The sequence below is a fragment of the Siphateles boraxobius genome, unplaced genomic scaffold (genome assembly GCF_051911475.1).
Source record: "Siphateles boraxobius isolate OS27281-9 unplaced genomic scaffold, OSU_SipBor_1 13, whole genome shotgun sequence".
Classification (NCBI taxonomy): domain Eukaryota; kingdom Metazoa; phylum Chordata; class Actinopteri; order Cypriniformes; family Leuciscidae; genus Siphateles; species Siphateles boraxobius.
This window is the reverse complement of record NW_027508733.1, coordinates 8,555,822-8,574,103: the sequence shown is the minus strand read 5'-3', so window position 1 is coordinate 8,574,103 and position 18,282 is coordinate 8,555,822. Positions and strand designations below refer to the sequence as shown.

Genomic DNA, 18,282 nt, shown 5'->3' with positions numbered 1-18,282 from the left:
GACCCGTGACAAACAAGGTATGATGCTGTTAGTAATTATTCTTCTTTAACATCAGTGCATTATCTGATCAAATGTAGCTTGAATGTAATGTGAGTGAGCTTCTGTCAAATGAATAAAAGGTAATGTAGCCTAAACATGTTATTTACGGGGAGAACTAAAACTATTTTGAAGAAAGGCTCTGTATTATTAGTCTTGATGCTATGGAAAATAGCATAATTTTCTGAAATATTTTTATGGGTTCTATTCAGTAATAGGCTCTACATTATGAGTCTATGTAAATGTGTATTGGGTGTGTGTATAAGATCATCCATGAGACTCATTCATGTTTGTCTGATTGAAAGTATGAATCGATGATGTTCTTCTGCTGTTTGTTTCCATGTGTTACATTAGGAATCCAGACATATTTCTCTGCCCACAATCTGTATGATCCGTTAGAAAATAATAGTTGCATAGTTTAGTTTTTCTTATGTTAACTGTTTCTTCTCCAGGTGCGTCTGGTGTTGGTTCAGATGAAGTGTCAGTGTCAGTGATGGAGGGAGATTCAGTCACTCTAAACACTGGTGTTCAAACAAACCGACAACAGGATATTAGATGGTATTATAATGACATTCGCATCGCTCAAATCAATGGAGATATTAATAAGACCTGTACAGATGTTCAGTGTAATGAAGGTAATGCGAGATTCAGAGACAGACTGAAGCTGGATCATCAGACTGGATCTCTGACCATCACAAACATCACAAACACAGACTCTGGAGAATATACACTGAAGATCTTCAGCAGCAGCGACAGTGAAAAGATCTTCAGTGTTAATGTCCAAGGTAAGTCATTTAATAATGTTTAAATGCAGTTTACATATTTTTAATGTGTGTTTATAGGCACAGACCAAAATGTTTCTTTTCAAATCGAGAGTAAAGAAAGGGATTATGCAAAGTCATGTTTACAGTTCTTTCTTGTTGTGCAGTTTTTGTATGTTTTCAGCAAAAGATCCTCCAGCATCTGTTGGTTTGTGTTTCAGGTGTTTCTGCTGCTGAAATAGATGAAGCGAAGAAAAACAAGGGAGAATCCGTCACTTTTGATCCTCCTGTAGCAAGAAAACCAGATGATGTGATGACGTGGTATTTTAATAACATTCACATCGCTGAAATCACTGGAGATCTCATTGATATCTGTACAGATGTTCAGTGTAATGAAGGTAATGAGAGATTCAGAGACAGACTGAAGCTGGATCATCAGACTGGATCTCTGACCATCACAAACACCAGAAACACAGACTCTGGAGAATATACACTTCTGATCATCAGCAACAACAGCAGCTTCAGCATCACTAGAGTGAAGAGATTCAATCTTACTGTCATTGGTGAGTAGATCACTTAATCATTCAATGCATTTTCCTTTTTGAGTAATACAAAAAACAGTTCAATATTTTTTAAATCAACTCAATGTTGAGTTGTTTTTTTTTTAGTTTTGCCCAAAAACACTTTGACTAATGTTATTAACTTGATAACTTGAAAAATGCATATTAGTTTTCCAGTTTTCTTTTATTTTTTATTTTCAACAGTACAGAAGCAGATATTCACCGGTGAAACAGTCAAAACAATCAAAAACACCAATAACTCCCAAATAAACATTTTGTACAGTTTGTGTTTATGAAACTGAAACAGTCACTGTAACTGTCACGTTTTGGGTTTTGTTTCTTGTCATTGTCATGTTTCTGTGTCTTGTTAATGTGGTTTGTCATGTGATCCTGCCATGTGTCTTGGTCAGTTCTTATCGTTGCACTATGGTGGTTGTTCCGTTCCCGAGTCTTGTTCCTGTTCCTGAGTCCGAGTTTGTATTTGTGAAATTTTGAGTTTTTTAATAAAAGACTGCTGTACTTGGATCCTGCTTCCTCCTCTGTTTCAACCAAACGTAACAGTAACCTTCTGTTAATCTGTGTTTTCTTACAGGGGGGTGATGCTGACCCAACACCAGATCCCAATGGCATTCCTTTGGTGGACATGGAACATCATTAAATCAGACTCAGGCCGAGGCTCCCAATAAAACAATGGACACTGAAGAGAATTATGAAATGATGGAGAGACGAGGATCAGCTGAAACTCTCATCACTCAGAGTAATTGTGTCACGAGTCCAAGATTTCAGCAGTCGGCACCAATAACAGTAAACAGTAAGAAGTTTATTAAAGCTGCAGTCCGTAGCTTTTTTGGGTTAAAAATTATCCAAAATAAATTTGAGAAAATACATAACCAGCCAGTATTCAAAACTATCTGCTTGCCTTAGCTCAATTTAAAACGGTAAGCTTGTAATAATGTTTTTAACTCCAGTGGTACTGGTGGATTTCTGCGGGAAATTCGAGCATGTCTTTGCGTCATTACGTCACATCTGATACACATAAAGAACAGTCACGGCTAGTAGGCTATGAGTGTGAGGATGCTGGAGGTGGAGATTTATAGTCTTTTCTCACAGCATTTGATACAATTAAACAATTTGATGGCGGATCCAGAAAGGTTCAAACGACAATCACCAGTGACGACTGGAGATTCACCCGGTGTAAAATGCAAAAGGACATTAATTGTAGTCACGCAATGCTGACATTGTTAACATTAACAATTTGGGAACAAAGTATAATTTGCACGGTTTTGTGTGATATCATAAGCGTTTGTTAGATTTAATCAGCGCGATTTACTGCAATGTCAGAAGCAGAACAAAAGTGGATGTTACTTGTTCAGATGACATTTTCCGGTGAAAATTATTATGTTGGTCATACTTCCAAAAATAATAATCTGTGATTCTGAATGCCAGTATCCACACCGGCGTGGCGACTGACCGCAAACTGACCTCAAACATTGTGTTCATCTGCGCTGTGCCGTGTCGTACAACTCACGTAAAGTTGTTAATTCTGCGAATAACTGCAATTGCAGATTTCGAACAGAGATGGTGACAAAGAGGATAAACTGCAGACTGCAGCTTTAAAGCTGTTACAGTGATACATACACAAACAGTGAGTGATTATCTCGGTTTCTTAACATTTGCACTATAATGCTGATCTGGTTTGACATATCAGTAATTTTCTCCCGTCTGTTTACATCTTCTTATAACTGATAGAACTGATTTTTACAATTACCTCAACAAGACGTTGACGTACATGACCTCCTTCAACACAAAGACAGTCTGCACTACTGATACTGTAGGTGTTTTTACTGGTATTGTTGCTGTTACGGAAATGTCTGGTATTCTTATGTTGCTAATATTTATGGTTTATACAGTTACATTAACCCTTACTTATCTACCTTCATATCAGAAAACACTTTCCAGCAACGACTGAAACCAAAACCTGCTTTAATAAGCTTGAAATATCATTTATTTATTTTAAAGTTGGGTAACATTCAGGTTTTATTCTGTTTAATGACTGTAACTGGACTCATGTATGATACAGTCTGTGTTAAATGTTGCTGCGTTAAACCTGAGAAATACTTATGGAGGAGTGTTACAGCCATAATAACACACAAATGTGTGTATACTTGATAAAACAATGTAATTAAACTTGTAAATCTTCATTCATTAGATTATTAGATCTTTGTTCATGGTTGAAATGTGCAAAAATGAAGTTCACCTGAAGTTGTGAACAAACATCTGTGACATTTTATGAGGTGATGAATCATTCTTTCATTTTATCTGTTGGCATTTGGAGATAAAGACCTGTCGTGTTATTTAACTTTTTCTCCATCTCGTGTCTTTTTCAGTTCTTTTGAGCTGTTATTGTCAAGTTTTTTTGTTGTTTTTTTTACTAATGGAATTATTATAATTTGCTGATGTGTTTGTTAGAACATTATCACTGTTTGATGGAGATGATTGCCTTCACTTTAATACTGTTTTTCCAGTATAGCCTTCATCTTTAGACTTGTGGTATCAATTTGTTCTTTCTTTAGCAGTAAAGCTACATTTTTATTTTATTTTATCTTGATCCCTTGTTCCTATTTTTGAAATTTGATTTTTGTCCGGTGCTCATTGATTAAATATATAAATCAATAGAGGTGTTTCATGATTTTTATTTATGCCAGGTAAATATTTTAAGAAAAGCCATTTAAGTGTCAAAGCTAATATATAATTAACTCCTCTCAAAACCTTTTATCACAGATTTAATCATAAGTCAATAAGAACTGGAAATGAATGTTGTAGTTTTCATAACACTAAGGTTTTTTTAAAAATTTTTATAAGCTGTTTTAATGAGACAAATATTGTGTTTCTTGCATTCTGGGCAGAATATTTCCTTATCGTTACATCAGCAAAGGGGAAAAGTGACAAAATAAAACCCACAAAAACACTGTTTCCTTTTCTGAAACAAGGAAATGAACGTGATTTTTTTTTATAAATATGATTAAAAACATATGATTCATTCATAACGTCTGAAATCTGTGCGTCTCTTAAATACGTTTGTTATCAGAAATTTCTAAGCTAATATTGAATCATCTAGTTATAGGAATTTCATCACCGATGCACTACTTTAACAAGCAACTTTATTATGGTTGTTACATGTCATAATCGATGGACTGAGTTTGTTTTGCTCTGTTCTCTGTCTCTCTACTGTTATTTTTTTCTTTGTGCTGCTGCTCTAGATATTGTTCACATAAACCCAGTCAAAGAAGCACAGCAAGCAGAGATATGTGGACTCATTCTGCAAACTGTCTGGGACAGAAGAGAATGTTGCTTTTTTACCTTTGATGTAGGGCTGGGCGATATATCGCACGATATTGTTATGCGCATCTCGTCAGTAAAGCCGGTTCCTTGATTAGTAGTAAATCACCATCACCTGCTTTCAGATGGAGCGGCATTTACTACAAAGAGCCGTAGTTCACTGACAAGCTGAGCCATATCGCATCAATATCGCGGACGTATCGCCAACGATAATTAATGCGATATGGCTCAGCTTGTCAGTGAACTACGGATCTTTGTACACAGCAAAAACTCCAGTGTTAAATTAACACTCCTGGGAGGAGTGTATACGAGTCCACACTCAAGAGTGTTGAAGTTAATGAGATAATTAAGTGATTAATTTAGTGATGATTGAGCATTATTGAAGACACCTGAAGAATCACTGAAGGAGAAAATCTCTAATTGTAAGCCACCGTTATAGCGATCATTGTTTGCTTTAGTTGGGCTCTTGACCCTTATATTATTAACTTTAGATTATGTTTGTCTGCTTTATCTGAGTTATAACTGCCAGATGAACAAAAAAAAAAGTGATCTGATGGTGTTGGTTATATTATGACAATCATCATTTGATCTTTATGTTTTTGATTTATGTTGTTTGTTACAGCATAACTGTGATTCTGCATAAATATCCAGAATTTTAGCTATAATATAAAGGATTTCTTAAAAGTTGTTTTCTAAAAAAAAAAATTCATCCTTAGGCACACACAGACTTCAAGATTCAGTCTATGCATCTCAACAATGGTGACGAGCAGAATATTCAATTAGGAGAAGTAAATTACATAGAAATTTCAGATCATAATTTATTCATATCGCAATGCATGATTGGAGCCATTAATGAGTTGTGATTGGTGGCAGCCACTGCAACATATTTTATTATTGTCACCATTGTTGAGATTCATAGGCTGATTATTGATGTCTGTGTTTCTAAATACATTTATTTGAAAGTGTTTTGATCAGAACAATATTTATTAAATATTTTGAATTATAAGAAACATACCTATACTCATATTCTAAAATCACAAAGTTGTTGCCAATAAGTTAAACCAAACTATCTCAATAAGATTCATTTTCAGATCAAAGCATGATTATGGCAGAACACAACCAACACTATCAGATCACACTTTTGTTTGTTGATTTGACTGTTATAATTAAATAACAGCAGACAAACAAATTTAAAGAAAATGTATAAAGGTTAAGAGCCCAACTAAAGCAAACACTTATCGCCATAACGGTGGCTTACAATTTGTGATTTTCTCCTTCAGTGATTCTGCTTGTTAACATCAGGTGTCTTCAATAATGCTCAAACATCACTAAATTAATCACTTAATTATCTCATTAACTTCAACACTCTTGAGTGTTAATTTAACACTGGAGTTTGTGCTGTAGAGTAAATGCCGCTCCATCTGAAAGCAGTTGAAGGCGATTTACTACTAATCAAGGAACCGGCTTTACTGACGAGATGCGCATAACAATATCGTGCGATATATCGCCCCAGGGGCGTAGCACAAGATCCCGGACCCTATGTATAGGCAGTCCTGATGGGCCCCTATGTTCCAAATAAAATATATTCCAGACTTTTCAAGGGCCCTCTCTCCCCTTGGGGCCCTGGTAATCAGTACTGGTTTTACCCCCAGTCCGACGCCCCTGTATCGCCCAGCCCTACCTTACACTATTATAATAAAACCTATTAATACACTAGTGCAGTGTCACTAAATTATACCCTCTCTATCACACAACAACAAAATGAAGGATAGCATTATGAATGAAACTATAACATTAGAAATTAAACATTATTTGAACACTAGAGGGATTGAGTAACAACGGGGGTAAAGTCCCACTTTAAGAAAAATGTGCTTTTCACTACTTTTCACAGAAAAATACATGTTTTTTAATTGAACACTAATGGAATAACATATTTTTTTGTGAAACTAAATCATAGAAGTGTTTTATTTTATTAAAAAATCTTATATATTAAAAATCTTTAATAAATTAATGAGGTGGCAAAGGAGCCTTTTACCCCACAGACGCATGGGACAAAAGACACAAAGTATGGATACAAATTACTTTAGCTAAAATGATGTTTTGAATATTGTTTAAGTTAATACTTGTTCAAAACACCAACTTTAGCAAATTTTGTAGTATTTTCTGTTTATTCGGATAAATAAATTAAAAATCATGTTCTCAGAACATCAGGTTTTCTCTCTCTCTCTCTCTATATATATATATATATATATATATACATATATATATATATATATATGGTCTATACACACACATATGTTGCCGATCATTGCAATACATTTATCTGCTGTTTCACGGTGGCTCTGCCAGTAATTTATTGGTAGCATTTCCTTAATTAAAAGAAGTCCTCCAGTAGACTACTTCCTTGTCTCGCCCGGAATAACAGGAGATAAAGGTAGATTACAAAGGCAATGGCATTCACTACACTACAGGTAACATATTTTGGTTGGCTGAACATTCCTCTACTTTCAGTTCAACAAACACTAAAGATCAACTGATGAACATCAGTCTGTCAGTGATTAAAATCCCTGCACCAAACTCTTCTAAAAGTGTCTTCTCTTCAGCAGTTAAAATTATAGTTTATCAAAAACTTATTTGAAAAACGTATTGATCAAACTCCTAAAAGGATAGCAACTTTTAAGGATAGCAACTTTTTCACCTCTCAGTAAATTATCCTGATTAATTTATGATGTTTTTGTTTATCTTAAAAAGCTTTTCAACTACAACTGGTTCTTCCAACAACCAATACAGAGAAGTTGCTGCTTCCGTCCACCGATGTTTAAAGAGACCCCACACTTTAAACAAGTTTTGATAAAAAAGGAGGAATTCCAGTAAAAGTCAATCTTTTATGATCCATTAAAAACGATGTTAAATCTACTTCCATATCGCCCACTATTTTCAAAATGCTTAGAGCCAATGGTCTCCACACAAGTGAAGAAGGTCCCATTAAGAGTTTCTGTATATATTGGAGACGGTAAGTGGCTCTGCTTGCGAGTTTAACCAGACATTAAAACTCAAAGGATAAGGAAGAATCACTGAAGGTGAACAAATATACATAAAACAAATCAATGTTTTGCAAGGTTAAAGCTTTTGAAATTCAGTGGTGTTGTAATTATGCTTTGTGTTCAGTTGACAATGAAGAAATAGTTTTTGTAAGAGAGTTAAACGGTTTTTTTTTTGTAAGGTGTGTATAAAGTTATATAAATGTTAACAATATTTTAAATACAAAGATTGTAAAAATAAAAATCTCTCTCTCTCACTCTCTCTCTTTCTCTCTCTCTCTGATGATTGACAGCAGAGACGAGCCAATCAGCACGTCACCTCCAAAAGTGAAAGTAAAAACGGAGAGCGGTAGAGAACAGCACGGAAGAGAGAAAAATAGCAACACATCCAAACGTCACATAATGATGCAACAGTGACAGTATAAGACTTCTTTTATTTATTAGAATAAACAGAAAATACTACACAGTTTGGTAAAGTGATCGTTTTGAATAAGTATTTACTTATATATTATTTAAAACGTTATTTTAGCTAGAGTATTTAGAAAATTGATTTTTAGAAAGTGCAATCCCTGGAAAAGTCCAGGTCCAGACAAAATATGTGGAAATGTTTTAAAACATTGTGCAGCTCAGCTAGCGCCAGTTTTTACAGACATTTTTAGTGCATCTTATGATTCTGGTATCGTCCCTGTTTTATGGAAAACATCTACAATAATTCCTGTGGCGAAAGTTCATAGGCTGTCTGAACTAAATGATTATCGTCCAATGGCACTTACATGATGAAGAGTTTTGAACATTTAGTAAAAAAAATATATTTTATCCGTAACACAGCATCTCATAGATCCTCTGCAATTTGCATATCAAGCCTCTAGAGGGGTTGAGGATGCAATTGTAACTGTATTGCATCTGTTGCATTCACACTTAGAGAAACCAAAAACTCATGCAAAAATTTTGTTTGTGGATTTCTCTTCAGCTTTTAACTGTATTTCCCCCAGTATATTACTGTATATTACTGTTTATCTATTTCTTAGGACGTAGCTTAGACCTTAGTGTAGGGTAGGCTGTGATCTTTGTAACTGTAAGCGGGACGGCCTCCAAACTCCTATGTGAAGTCTTTAAGCTGGTGAAACTGCAAACTATCTTCATTAAATCTTTTCTTTAATTTATTATAATTCTGACTCCAGGTCTTCTTTCATCATATCTAGTCCTGGGTCTCTGACGGGTGACTTTTCACCGCTCCCCTTCACTATAAAATAAAATGATCACATACATGGGCTTTTTTTTATTAATTTGATGTTTGCGAGGTGACAAAAGAAAGTAGGAATATAAAGTGGCTGACGACAGACGTCAGCGAAGGTTGGCTGTTTTTTTTCATGGTGCGCAACTTGTAGTAAGTCACAGTCGGATAAACGTGGAATATGGCAGTGTACAGATAAGAGATACAGTTGGGTTAGATGGGGCTACTTTCTTCCACCACTTCAAAAACATCAAAATGTAGACATAAATACATATATACATAAATAAATGTGAACAAATGCATACATAAGTAAATGAAAAAATAAATATATTAGGAAAAAATACAATTATACATAAATAAAGAAATAAAAGTATAAATGCTCATTTATTTTTGTTAGTCTTTTGTAAGTTTCTTAATATATTTATTTGTGTATTTATTTATGTATTTGTTTTTATTTATTCATATATTTATTTATTTATTTATTTATTATTATGTCAGCTTTGGCATTCCAGTTACACTCCAGACAGTGCACTTCACGGTTAGGCCAACGTAACTACATGAACATACAATAAGATACACGGTACAAAATAGGCAACAGAATGTAACACAATAATAAAGAATGTAAATAAATGATTAATATTATTGACAAAAAATGTATCCAAAAAATACTGTATTTACCTATAAATAGATCTTTTAGTTGAGTTTTTTTCGTCAATTCTATTCGTGAACCACTAAATTAAACTAACACAGAAGACACAATTTCAGACATTACAATAACGCATGAGAGTGTTAAAAGCATGAAACTGATGTTAAAACATTGGCAGAGAATTAATGTGAACTATGAGGTGTGAGTCAGGCTGTATGAGCTCTAACATTTATTCCAGTATTCCACGGTATTTGGTCATGGTTTTTTAGGGACATTTTCATACACAGCCTCCTTCTTTGATTTCTGTAATGAAAAATGCAGTCATATTTAAAAAACAAGCAGACAAACAAAAGTAACTTCTTTGACCGGTCATAGTTTTAAAATTTTAAAATTGAGGATAGTCCGTATTTTCTCTTTCTTCTTCTCTCTCTATCTGCATCTCTATAGCTATCTGAATATTTATTACAATACACATTGGCACTTAATCCCCATGAAAAGTGTTCTGCAAAAGAGAAAAACTTTACGAAATCGTTTAGATAGGAACGAAAGACTAACTCCAGCCGAACCCGAAGACTAGATGAACTAGCCTAATCATTTCTCTTTCCGGTACTGACAGCAGAGTCGACTGTAGTGGTGGGCGATACTGCAAAATTTGGTATCGAGTCTCCACTCCCCGGGCCTCGGCCCCTGCCTCGACAGGATGTCTGCCCCCTGATTTAAATACCCCGGGATATAAATCGCCCTTAATGAAAGAAGCTTCCCCTGGGACCATAGAAGGATCTGGTGAGCCAGCTTGAATAACGGGCGTGAACGCAGACCCCCCTGATGGTTTATGTAAGAGACCACCGATGTGTTGTCTGACTGGACAAGAACATGATGACCTCTGAGGTCTGGGAGGAAGTGTTTCAGAGCCTGAAACACCGCCAGCATTTCTAGACAATTTATATGCCATTGAAGATGATGGTCCTGCCACAGACCCTGAGCTGGGCGACCACTCATGATCGCCCCCCAGCCTGTGAGAGAGGCATCCTTCGTTAGTGTTACACGACGACACGGAGCCCCCAACACAGGAGACAGACGTGCCTGCATGGTCGTCGAATCCCAAACCACACCCAGAAAGTGGTCATCTGTAATGGAGAAAGCACACGCTTCTTGGCGTTGAGCCTCAACCCCAACTTTTTGATATGGGCGAGCACGACATCTCGATGCCGAATCGCCTGATGCTCCGATTGAGCTAGAATCAACCAATCGTCGATATAATTTAAAATGCGGATGCCCTGGAGTCGCAGCGGAGCCAGAGCTGCATCCATGCATTTTGTGAAAGTTCGGGGAGACAGTGCTAGGCCGAACGGAAGAACCCGATATTGGTACGCTTTGCCCCCGAAAGCGAACCTCAGGAACTTCCTGTGTTGTGGAAGGATGGAAATTTGGAAGTATGCGTCCTTTAGATCTATTGTGACAAACCAGTCCTCGGACCTGATCTGTGACACGATCTGCTTGAGTGTCAGCATCTTGAACTTGAGCTTCCCTACTGAGCGATTTAATAGGCGCAGATCTAAAATTGGACGTAACCCCCCATCCTTCTTCGGAACGATGAAATATTGGCTGTAATAACCCAACTCGCTGCTGGGAGGAAGAACTCGTTCTATAGCCCCCTTCAGCAGAAGAGTTTTCACCTCTTGTTCCATAACCAGAGCCTGCTCGGGGCCCACCACTGTGGGCAGAACCCCTCTGAAGCGAGGCGGGCGTGATCTGAACTGAATCGCAGCCTGAGTCTGCAGGACCCATTGAGATACATTTGGAAGGCTTTTCCACTCTGCCAAAAATTCTACTAAGGGTACCTGTCTCTTGAGACTGGCCTCTGGAATATTTTGAGTGGCCGACACAGTGCCCTGTAACGGCGCACCGGCAGGGAACAACTGGCCTGACCACTCTGGACCACTCCTCAAAGTGGACGAGCGTCCCTCGGGAAAACGCTTGCTGGGACGTCTACGCCCCGGCACGCAGGCGGGGTTGGCAGAACGGGCCCCTGAGGGCACCGAGAGAGAACGGGCACCGTGTAATGCGGCGAACACCCTCCCCTCTCGGTGGGGACCACCCTCAGCATCCTGACGCTTTTGGCTTCAGGACCTCTTCTTTGACAAGGCCTTCTTGGCAACGATAACTGTCCTCAGATCAGCCCTGCCCCTAGACGACCTCGTCTGAGGTTTCTCCTCACATAGGGCGCAACAAAAACAGAGCGTCGCGTCTCGTGCTCCTCCTCAGCATAACTGGGACGAGACGCGACGCTCTGTTTTTGTTGCGCCCTATGTGAGGACCTCTTGATGACCGAATTTACTGAGTCACCGAAGAGGCCAGCAGTTGAAAGCGGGGCGTCCAGGAGACAAGATTTTTCCTTTTCTTTCATGTTGGATAAATTCAGCCATAAGTGTCTCTCCGTTGCCACCATGGCTGCCATAGAACGGCCCATTGATTTGGCTGTCTCCTTGGTGGCACGGAGAGATAGATCTGCTACCTGACGTAATTCTCGAATTACGTCAGCACTAATTTCATCCCCCTCACTCATATCTTTTAATAGGTCTCCTTTATAGGCTTGTAATACCGACATAGTGTGTAAGCACATTGCCGCTTGACCTGCCGCCGAGTAAGCTTTGCCCATCAAAGCCGAGGTGTTTCTTAATGGCTTGGTGGGCAATGCCGGTGTCTTAAATGACGATGCCGTAACTGGAGATAGATGACTCGCTAACGTCTCTTCAGCCTTAGGCATCGCTCCATAACCATAATTCTTAGCCCCAGAAATATTAGAATAAACAGATGTTTGCTGGCTAAATATTCTGGATGACACTGGTCTTTTCCATGACCTCGACACCTCGGTGTGGAGGTCAGGAAAGAAAGGAAGACACTGGCGTGGAGGTGCAGCACGAGATGGCAAAAATATTTAATCTAGTTTACTCTTTGAACGAGATTCCTGTCTATCAGCTGGCCACTCGATGCTTGATTTTTCTACAGCACGAGTGAGCACCTCCATAAGCTCCTCACTAGCAGGAGACTGAAGTGACGAGTCCCCAGTCTCTGCTGTATCAATACTTTCAACATCCAGATCCTCAGAACTGGATAATTGAAGTGATGATGCCTCAGCCCGGGCGGAAGAAACCGCAGCGCGTGCTTCCGAACCCGGATCTGAGGCACTGGATCTACCAGGTAATGGCTGAGATAAGGCAGAGCCCGTCTCAATCCCCGCTGATAGATCCATTTGCGATCCCCCATGATTGAAGCCTTCGCTGTGCCTCGGCAGCAGCGGGACCCGAACCGCGGGGAGCGCGCACCGAACCACTCTCCTCGAAGAGGGCTCGGCGGGAGCGGAGCGTTTTTATAGACAAACGCTCGCAATGCTCACAATCAGCTCCCTCGAGAGCTGACTGGGCATGCAGCACTCCCAAACAAACAACACACAGATTGTGTGTGTCCCCACCCGTAATATAACGTGGGCAGGGATGAACACACTTTCTGAACTGCTGTTCGCTCGCCATGATATATATATAGTCTCTTTTTATAGTTTTATATATATATATATATATATATATATATATATATATATATATATATATATATATATATATATATATATGTGAAAAACTCCTGCCTAGCAATTTCTAAGGACAGACAAAAACACTTGAGACACAGACTTTTTCATACACAGAGCGCTTGCTGTAGACTCAGAAGCTGATGCGCTTGTGTTTTGGGGGTGCTTATATAGTTTCCTGGTCGATGACGTCACCCGCCTATGTCGTTCCGTCTCGCCATTGGACTGATTTCATACGTGCTTCATGACGCACTCACGCAGGGGCGTTCCCACAGCGTTTCACGCAGCTCGAGTTCCCTGAAAGGGATATTAAAGGGATATATTAATATCCCTTTAATACCCTTTTTTCTGGTATTAAAAGCAAATTAAATAAAGTGAAATAAAGTGCACACAATTATTACTGAAGAACAAACAAAGAACAAATATACCTGTGCAATTACATTCCCTGAGCCCCCCTTCTGTTCCTCTCGGCCATCCTGAGGTGCGTTTCCCAAAGCCAACTATGGTCGCAAGTTCCATCGTTACCAATAGTGTTCAATGGAAATTGCGATCATAGTTGGCCAACGATGCTTTTGGGAAACGCACCCCTGATCTCTCATTCAATGTGCTATTATCAGCCTTCGCTGCTCTTCGGTGCGTTGTGTCAGTGAGTCACGTGACGACAGAACAACAAATCACAGAAGAGCAGCAGGAGGGGGAGGAGGAGCAAATGGATGTGAAAGCAGCGTTTGCTCAGGATTGTAGAGGTAGAAGACACGAGCAAAGTATAGTGAACGTAGAGGAGAGATATTTAAATTAAAATATCGATTCAAATACAATTGTATCGATCTGATACCAATACCAGTGTTGGCATCGATACTATCGATATTTAGATCGATCCGCCCACCCCTAGTCGACTAAACTAACGTAACGTCGAAGTTTTAACCCGAAGACACGAGGTGGGGAACAGACGTGATAAATTTAAAGTTTCAAAAGAAAGAACTAAGGTCAGGTGAACTTACATACTGAAATAGCCTGAACTTAAGACCCAACTAATCAATTAATTAAACATTTCGGTTTCTTATCATTTGGATTTGGCTGCATTACTACCCTTTAGTTTATTTGTATTTTTTCAAATGTAATCAACATTTTCGTAAGTAGGCTACTAGATGTGTTGGGCAATTTAACATGACATTTTAATTATATTCTGCTGAAAGGATTCCTACGAATCCAACGGAGAGCAAACAACTCCTAATGAAATAAAAGAAAGTGATGGAAGTAATGTCGCATAATGTAGTAGTGTAGGCTATGGCATGAAAAAAGACCTTTGACAAGACTGTAGAAATAGGTGAAAGTCTTGGATCAGAGGGTAAGGAAAGTGAGGATGTTCAGATGAATGAAATGGTTAATATGGATATGAACAAGATGTTGAGTTGTCCTGAGATGGTTAGAGAGAAAGAAATAAAGGATGATGATACGCTTTTTGATATTTCTGAGATTGGGTCTCAAAATGTGGAGGAGATGTAATGTTTGGAAGAGATCCAAGATTTTTCTGATACAACTTTCGGTGAAATGGTAGAGGTGAAATATTTTTTCCCAGATGTGGAAAAATTAGTTTTTCCAGTGAAATTACTGCAGCGTACAGTGAGTTATGATGCATTGAGCAAACAAAAGAGGTTTAGATTAAAGAAATTTGTTACAAAGGCGAGGAAAAATAAAGGGCCAACTCATTTTAAAAAGTAATGGTTAAAACGCACTGGGTGACTCTTATGCATGTGTTGTCTTTCCTTCTGTCCCTGTCCACTTTATATTTTAACCTTTGTATGGAGAACTTAAACGTTGGTTTTTTAAATATAAATGGAGGAAGAGATAGGGGTACATTGACAGTGATATCTGAGTTTTTAAATATAAACCGGGTTAATGTTGTGTTTTATGATGAGACTCATAGCAATGGTGAAAATGAAATTGAGTGGAATAGATGGTGGGTAGGAAATCTGGTATAAAGTCATGGGATAAACAATGGTGTGGGAGTAGCTATATTATTTTAAAAAGGGTTGAATTTTATATACTGAAGAAATTGAAAAAGAATGCACCTTTAGAGAGAAATGCACCTTTCATACGGATTACATAATCAGAAGGTATTAGCTTTCTTCAATTCGAATTTGTTCGTTTTAAAGTGGACATTTCAAGCTTTAGCCTACATAGGCTATAGTTTGTTTCAGTTCTCGCGCTCCAGTTCACGGAGATCATGAAAACGCGCCTGATTGTTTTATTTTTGTCATGATCCTGGTATTCTTCTCTTACACTGTTCCTCCCTCTTCTGGTCACACTCATTGTTGCATCCTTTTACACACACACATTCTCATTCCTTATCTCATTCGCTCTCAGCTGTTTCTCATCACCTCATCTCATCACTCTCTCTCCTCCTCAGCTGTTTCCCACTTTCTCTGATTAGAGCCTCTATTTCTAGGCTTTCCTTTCTTTTGTTCTTTGTCAGATTATTGCCGTATGTTACGTACCTGTTTGCCCGATGTTCCAGCCTCTGTCCTTGTCCTGTCTGGTGCCAGCTCTTTACTGACTACAATATTATCTCGCCTCTCCTTTCTCCAACCTCCAACAGACGTGAGTGGTCCACGGTTTGGCATTCCCGTGCTCACTACGGACCCAGCCTGTCTCATCCCCCGGGGTTTCCGAATATCTCACAACAGCTTCATCACCTCCGTGTTGAGTCTTCTTCTTCTAGTAGTCATGACGCTCCTGAGCTAAGAGTGAACAATCCGCCGTGTTATTCCGGTGAGCCCAAGGAGTGTCGATCATTTTTTACACAGTGTGAAGTTGTCTTTTCACCACAGACTACCACGTACGTACGCTCATGATCGCTCTCGCATCGCCTTCGTCATCTCCCTGCTGTCTGGTCGTGCGCGGGAATGGGGAACAGCGGTATGGAATTCAGAGGCTGACTGTCTCAGTTGTTATTCCTCCTTCAAGGGGGAGATGCTGCGGGTCTTTGACCATTCTGCGTTCGGAGCGGAGGCGTCCCGGCTCCCCGCCAAGGGAGAAGGTCAGCAGCGGATTTTTTGATTGAATATCTTACCTTATCTGCTTTCTGTGACTGGAACGAGCCTGCTTTGGTAGCCCGTTTTCTCAAAGGGCTTAATGCGATATAAAGGACGAAGTCCTTGCCCGTGAGGCACCCACTCGACTGGATCCCCTTATCAACATGACTATTCGGGTGGAGAAGCGTTTTGAAATACGCGTTTTGAAATACACTCCTGCGCTCTCCTCTACATCAACCCTGTAGGGTCTGGACCAATCAGACACACATTAATTATTCATATTCACTATATTTAATGAATATAAAGGTCTATGAAACTCTCCCCCAAAACTAACCTCACAAATGAAGTTACTTTGTCAGCCGGGTGTCCGGTTACAGAACACTTTAAGACTGATAACAGACTTTACGACCTCAAAGGAATGTGGCCACATGCGCCACATGCTTAAGAGAGAGAGACCATATTTAATTAAATAAACTTTGCGGTGTTACTCTGATCTATGAAGGAACATGCCTCACAGAAACTGTGATGATTTACTGTCTCGTGTACTATTAGGTATAACAACATGGTATGTTTGATTGGGGTGTATGTGGTTGAACAACCACCCAACGGTCAATATAACCTCACCTGTATCATGCTTCCTAGCAAATTAATCCTCATTTAATGACACACACTTTGATGTACATCACCTTCTCTTAGAATGCAATGTGAATTTGTTATGTCTATTTGAGCTTGAATGAACAGTCTAAGCATGCTGGGGACAAAGACCATAAATCAACTAAGAGCCGCTTCCCCTCTCGGACATGTCACCTTACTCATAGGTCCATTCAAACCTTAGGGGTTGGTTCTTTTCTCAGGGTATATCAGAGGCAGGCAACAGTGACCGCCCTCTCTTAGTTTTTTCATCCAGCCACAACACTGTTCTGGTGAGACTGGGGAGCCCCCTCCCCCTCCACGGAGGCCCCAAGGGCCCAGCAGGCCTCGATTCCAACCAGAGGGGGCTCAGGCAGGAGAGAGAAGACTCTCTCACAAAGAACCAAGGACAATCTCAGGAGTTTTGGAACAAAGACTCCAACCAACAACGACTCCAATCACCCATCCTTTTGACTTCCTCACTTCCAATCATGCGTTCCTGGAGAAAGAGAACGCTCAACCAACTTCCACTTGACGCTGCCGGAACCATCAACGACTTCAATTTTCAACAACTTCAAGAATTGTTCCCATTACAAATGCAAGTATTCAATTCAATGAAATGTGAAAATGAAATTCTGATGGTTCTTCTCATAGACCCTCTTCCGGTTTCCAATTTCATCCTATCACTAACCTATTTATGTATTCATGTGTGTATGTTGTTTAGTTTATTTATATTCATATAAATATCTATATTTAGTTAATAAAACTTGTACATAATATGTATTTGGTTCTGTTTTGCTTGCAATACAAGTCACTTTACGATCACGGTTTTTGCTACTGGCTCAAAGTACAAGTACAGGCGAAGAAATAATTATTCTTCGGTGGCCATGGAAGATACCCTTTTCTTAGAATAAATTAATAATCAAAAGAGTTCGTTGGAAGAACTGATTAATTGATTGTAATATTAATTCAGCCACATCAAGTTAATCCAATTAACTGACCCAAATATTTATAATTAATAATAACAAGATATTATTGATTATTAATATTTCCAAAAAAGCTGAGTTCCTTACATAATGGTGGAGAATGCGGGCATCGTATTAAACATTGTATGCAAGCAGACAGTAATCAATCATATGTTGTCCCATAAGTTTTATTAACATCTCATACATGCACGTACAAGTTTCTGAGTAAATCAGCAAAACTATAGCTTGAATATGCCTTCCTACGAATGGCAGAAAGTTCACAAATGCTATAATGCATATTTAAATCGTACGATAAGAAACTCCTGATATTAGCGAAGAAAGCCTAATTTCAGATATAAATCGAGCATAAGCCTTCTCTGACGAAGAAATCTCAGATTAGCCGCGCGCATAAATGGTACCAGAACTAATTAACCTGATATGGACGAAGAAAT

At 38.9% G+C, this 18,282-nt stretch overlaps 1 protein-coding gene and 1 long non-coding RNA gene across 2 annotated transcripts in view; both read left to right on the top strand.

The window, feature by feature from the left end:
• LOC143735380 (uncharacterized) overlaps positions 1-4,032 on the top strand; it is a 101,508-nt gene extending 97,476 nt beyond the window's left edge. Inside the window, exon 2 of the long non-coding RNA XR_013203144.1 lies at positions 3,827-4,032. This is a non-coding gene — a long non-coding RNA (uncharacterized LOC143735380). The remainder of the gene's footprint in view (positions 1-3,826) is intronic.
• On the top strand, positions 307-1,368 carry LOC143736316 (uncharacterized). Its single transcript, XM_077227057.1, has 2 exons — positions 307-821; positions 1,019-1,368. The coding sequence occupies exons 1-2, from the start codon at positions 467-469 to the stop codon at positions 1,366-1,368; spliced, it is 705 nt and encodes a 234-aa protein (XP_077083172.1). The 5' UTR covers positions 307-466.
• Positions 4,033-18,282: the final 14,250 nt, after the last annotated feature.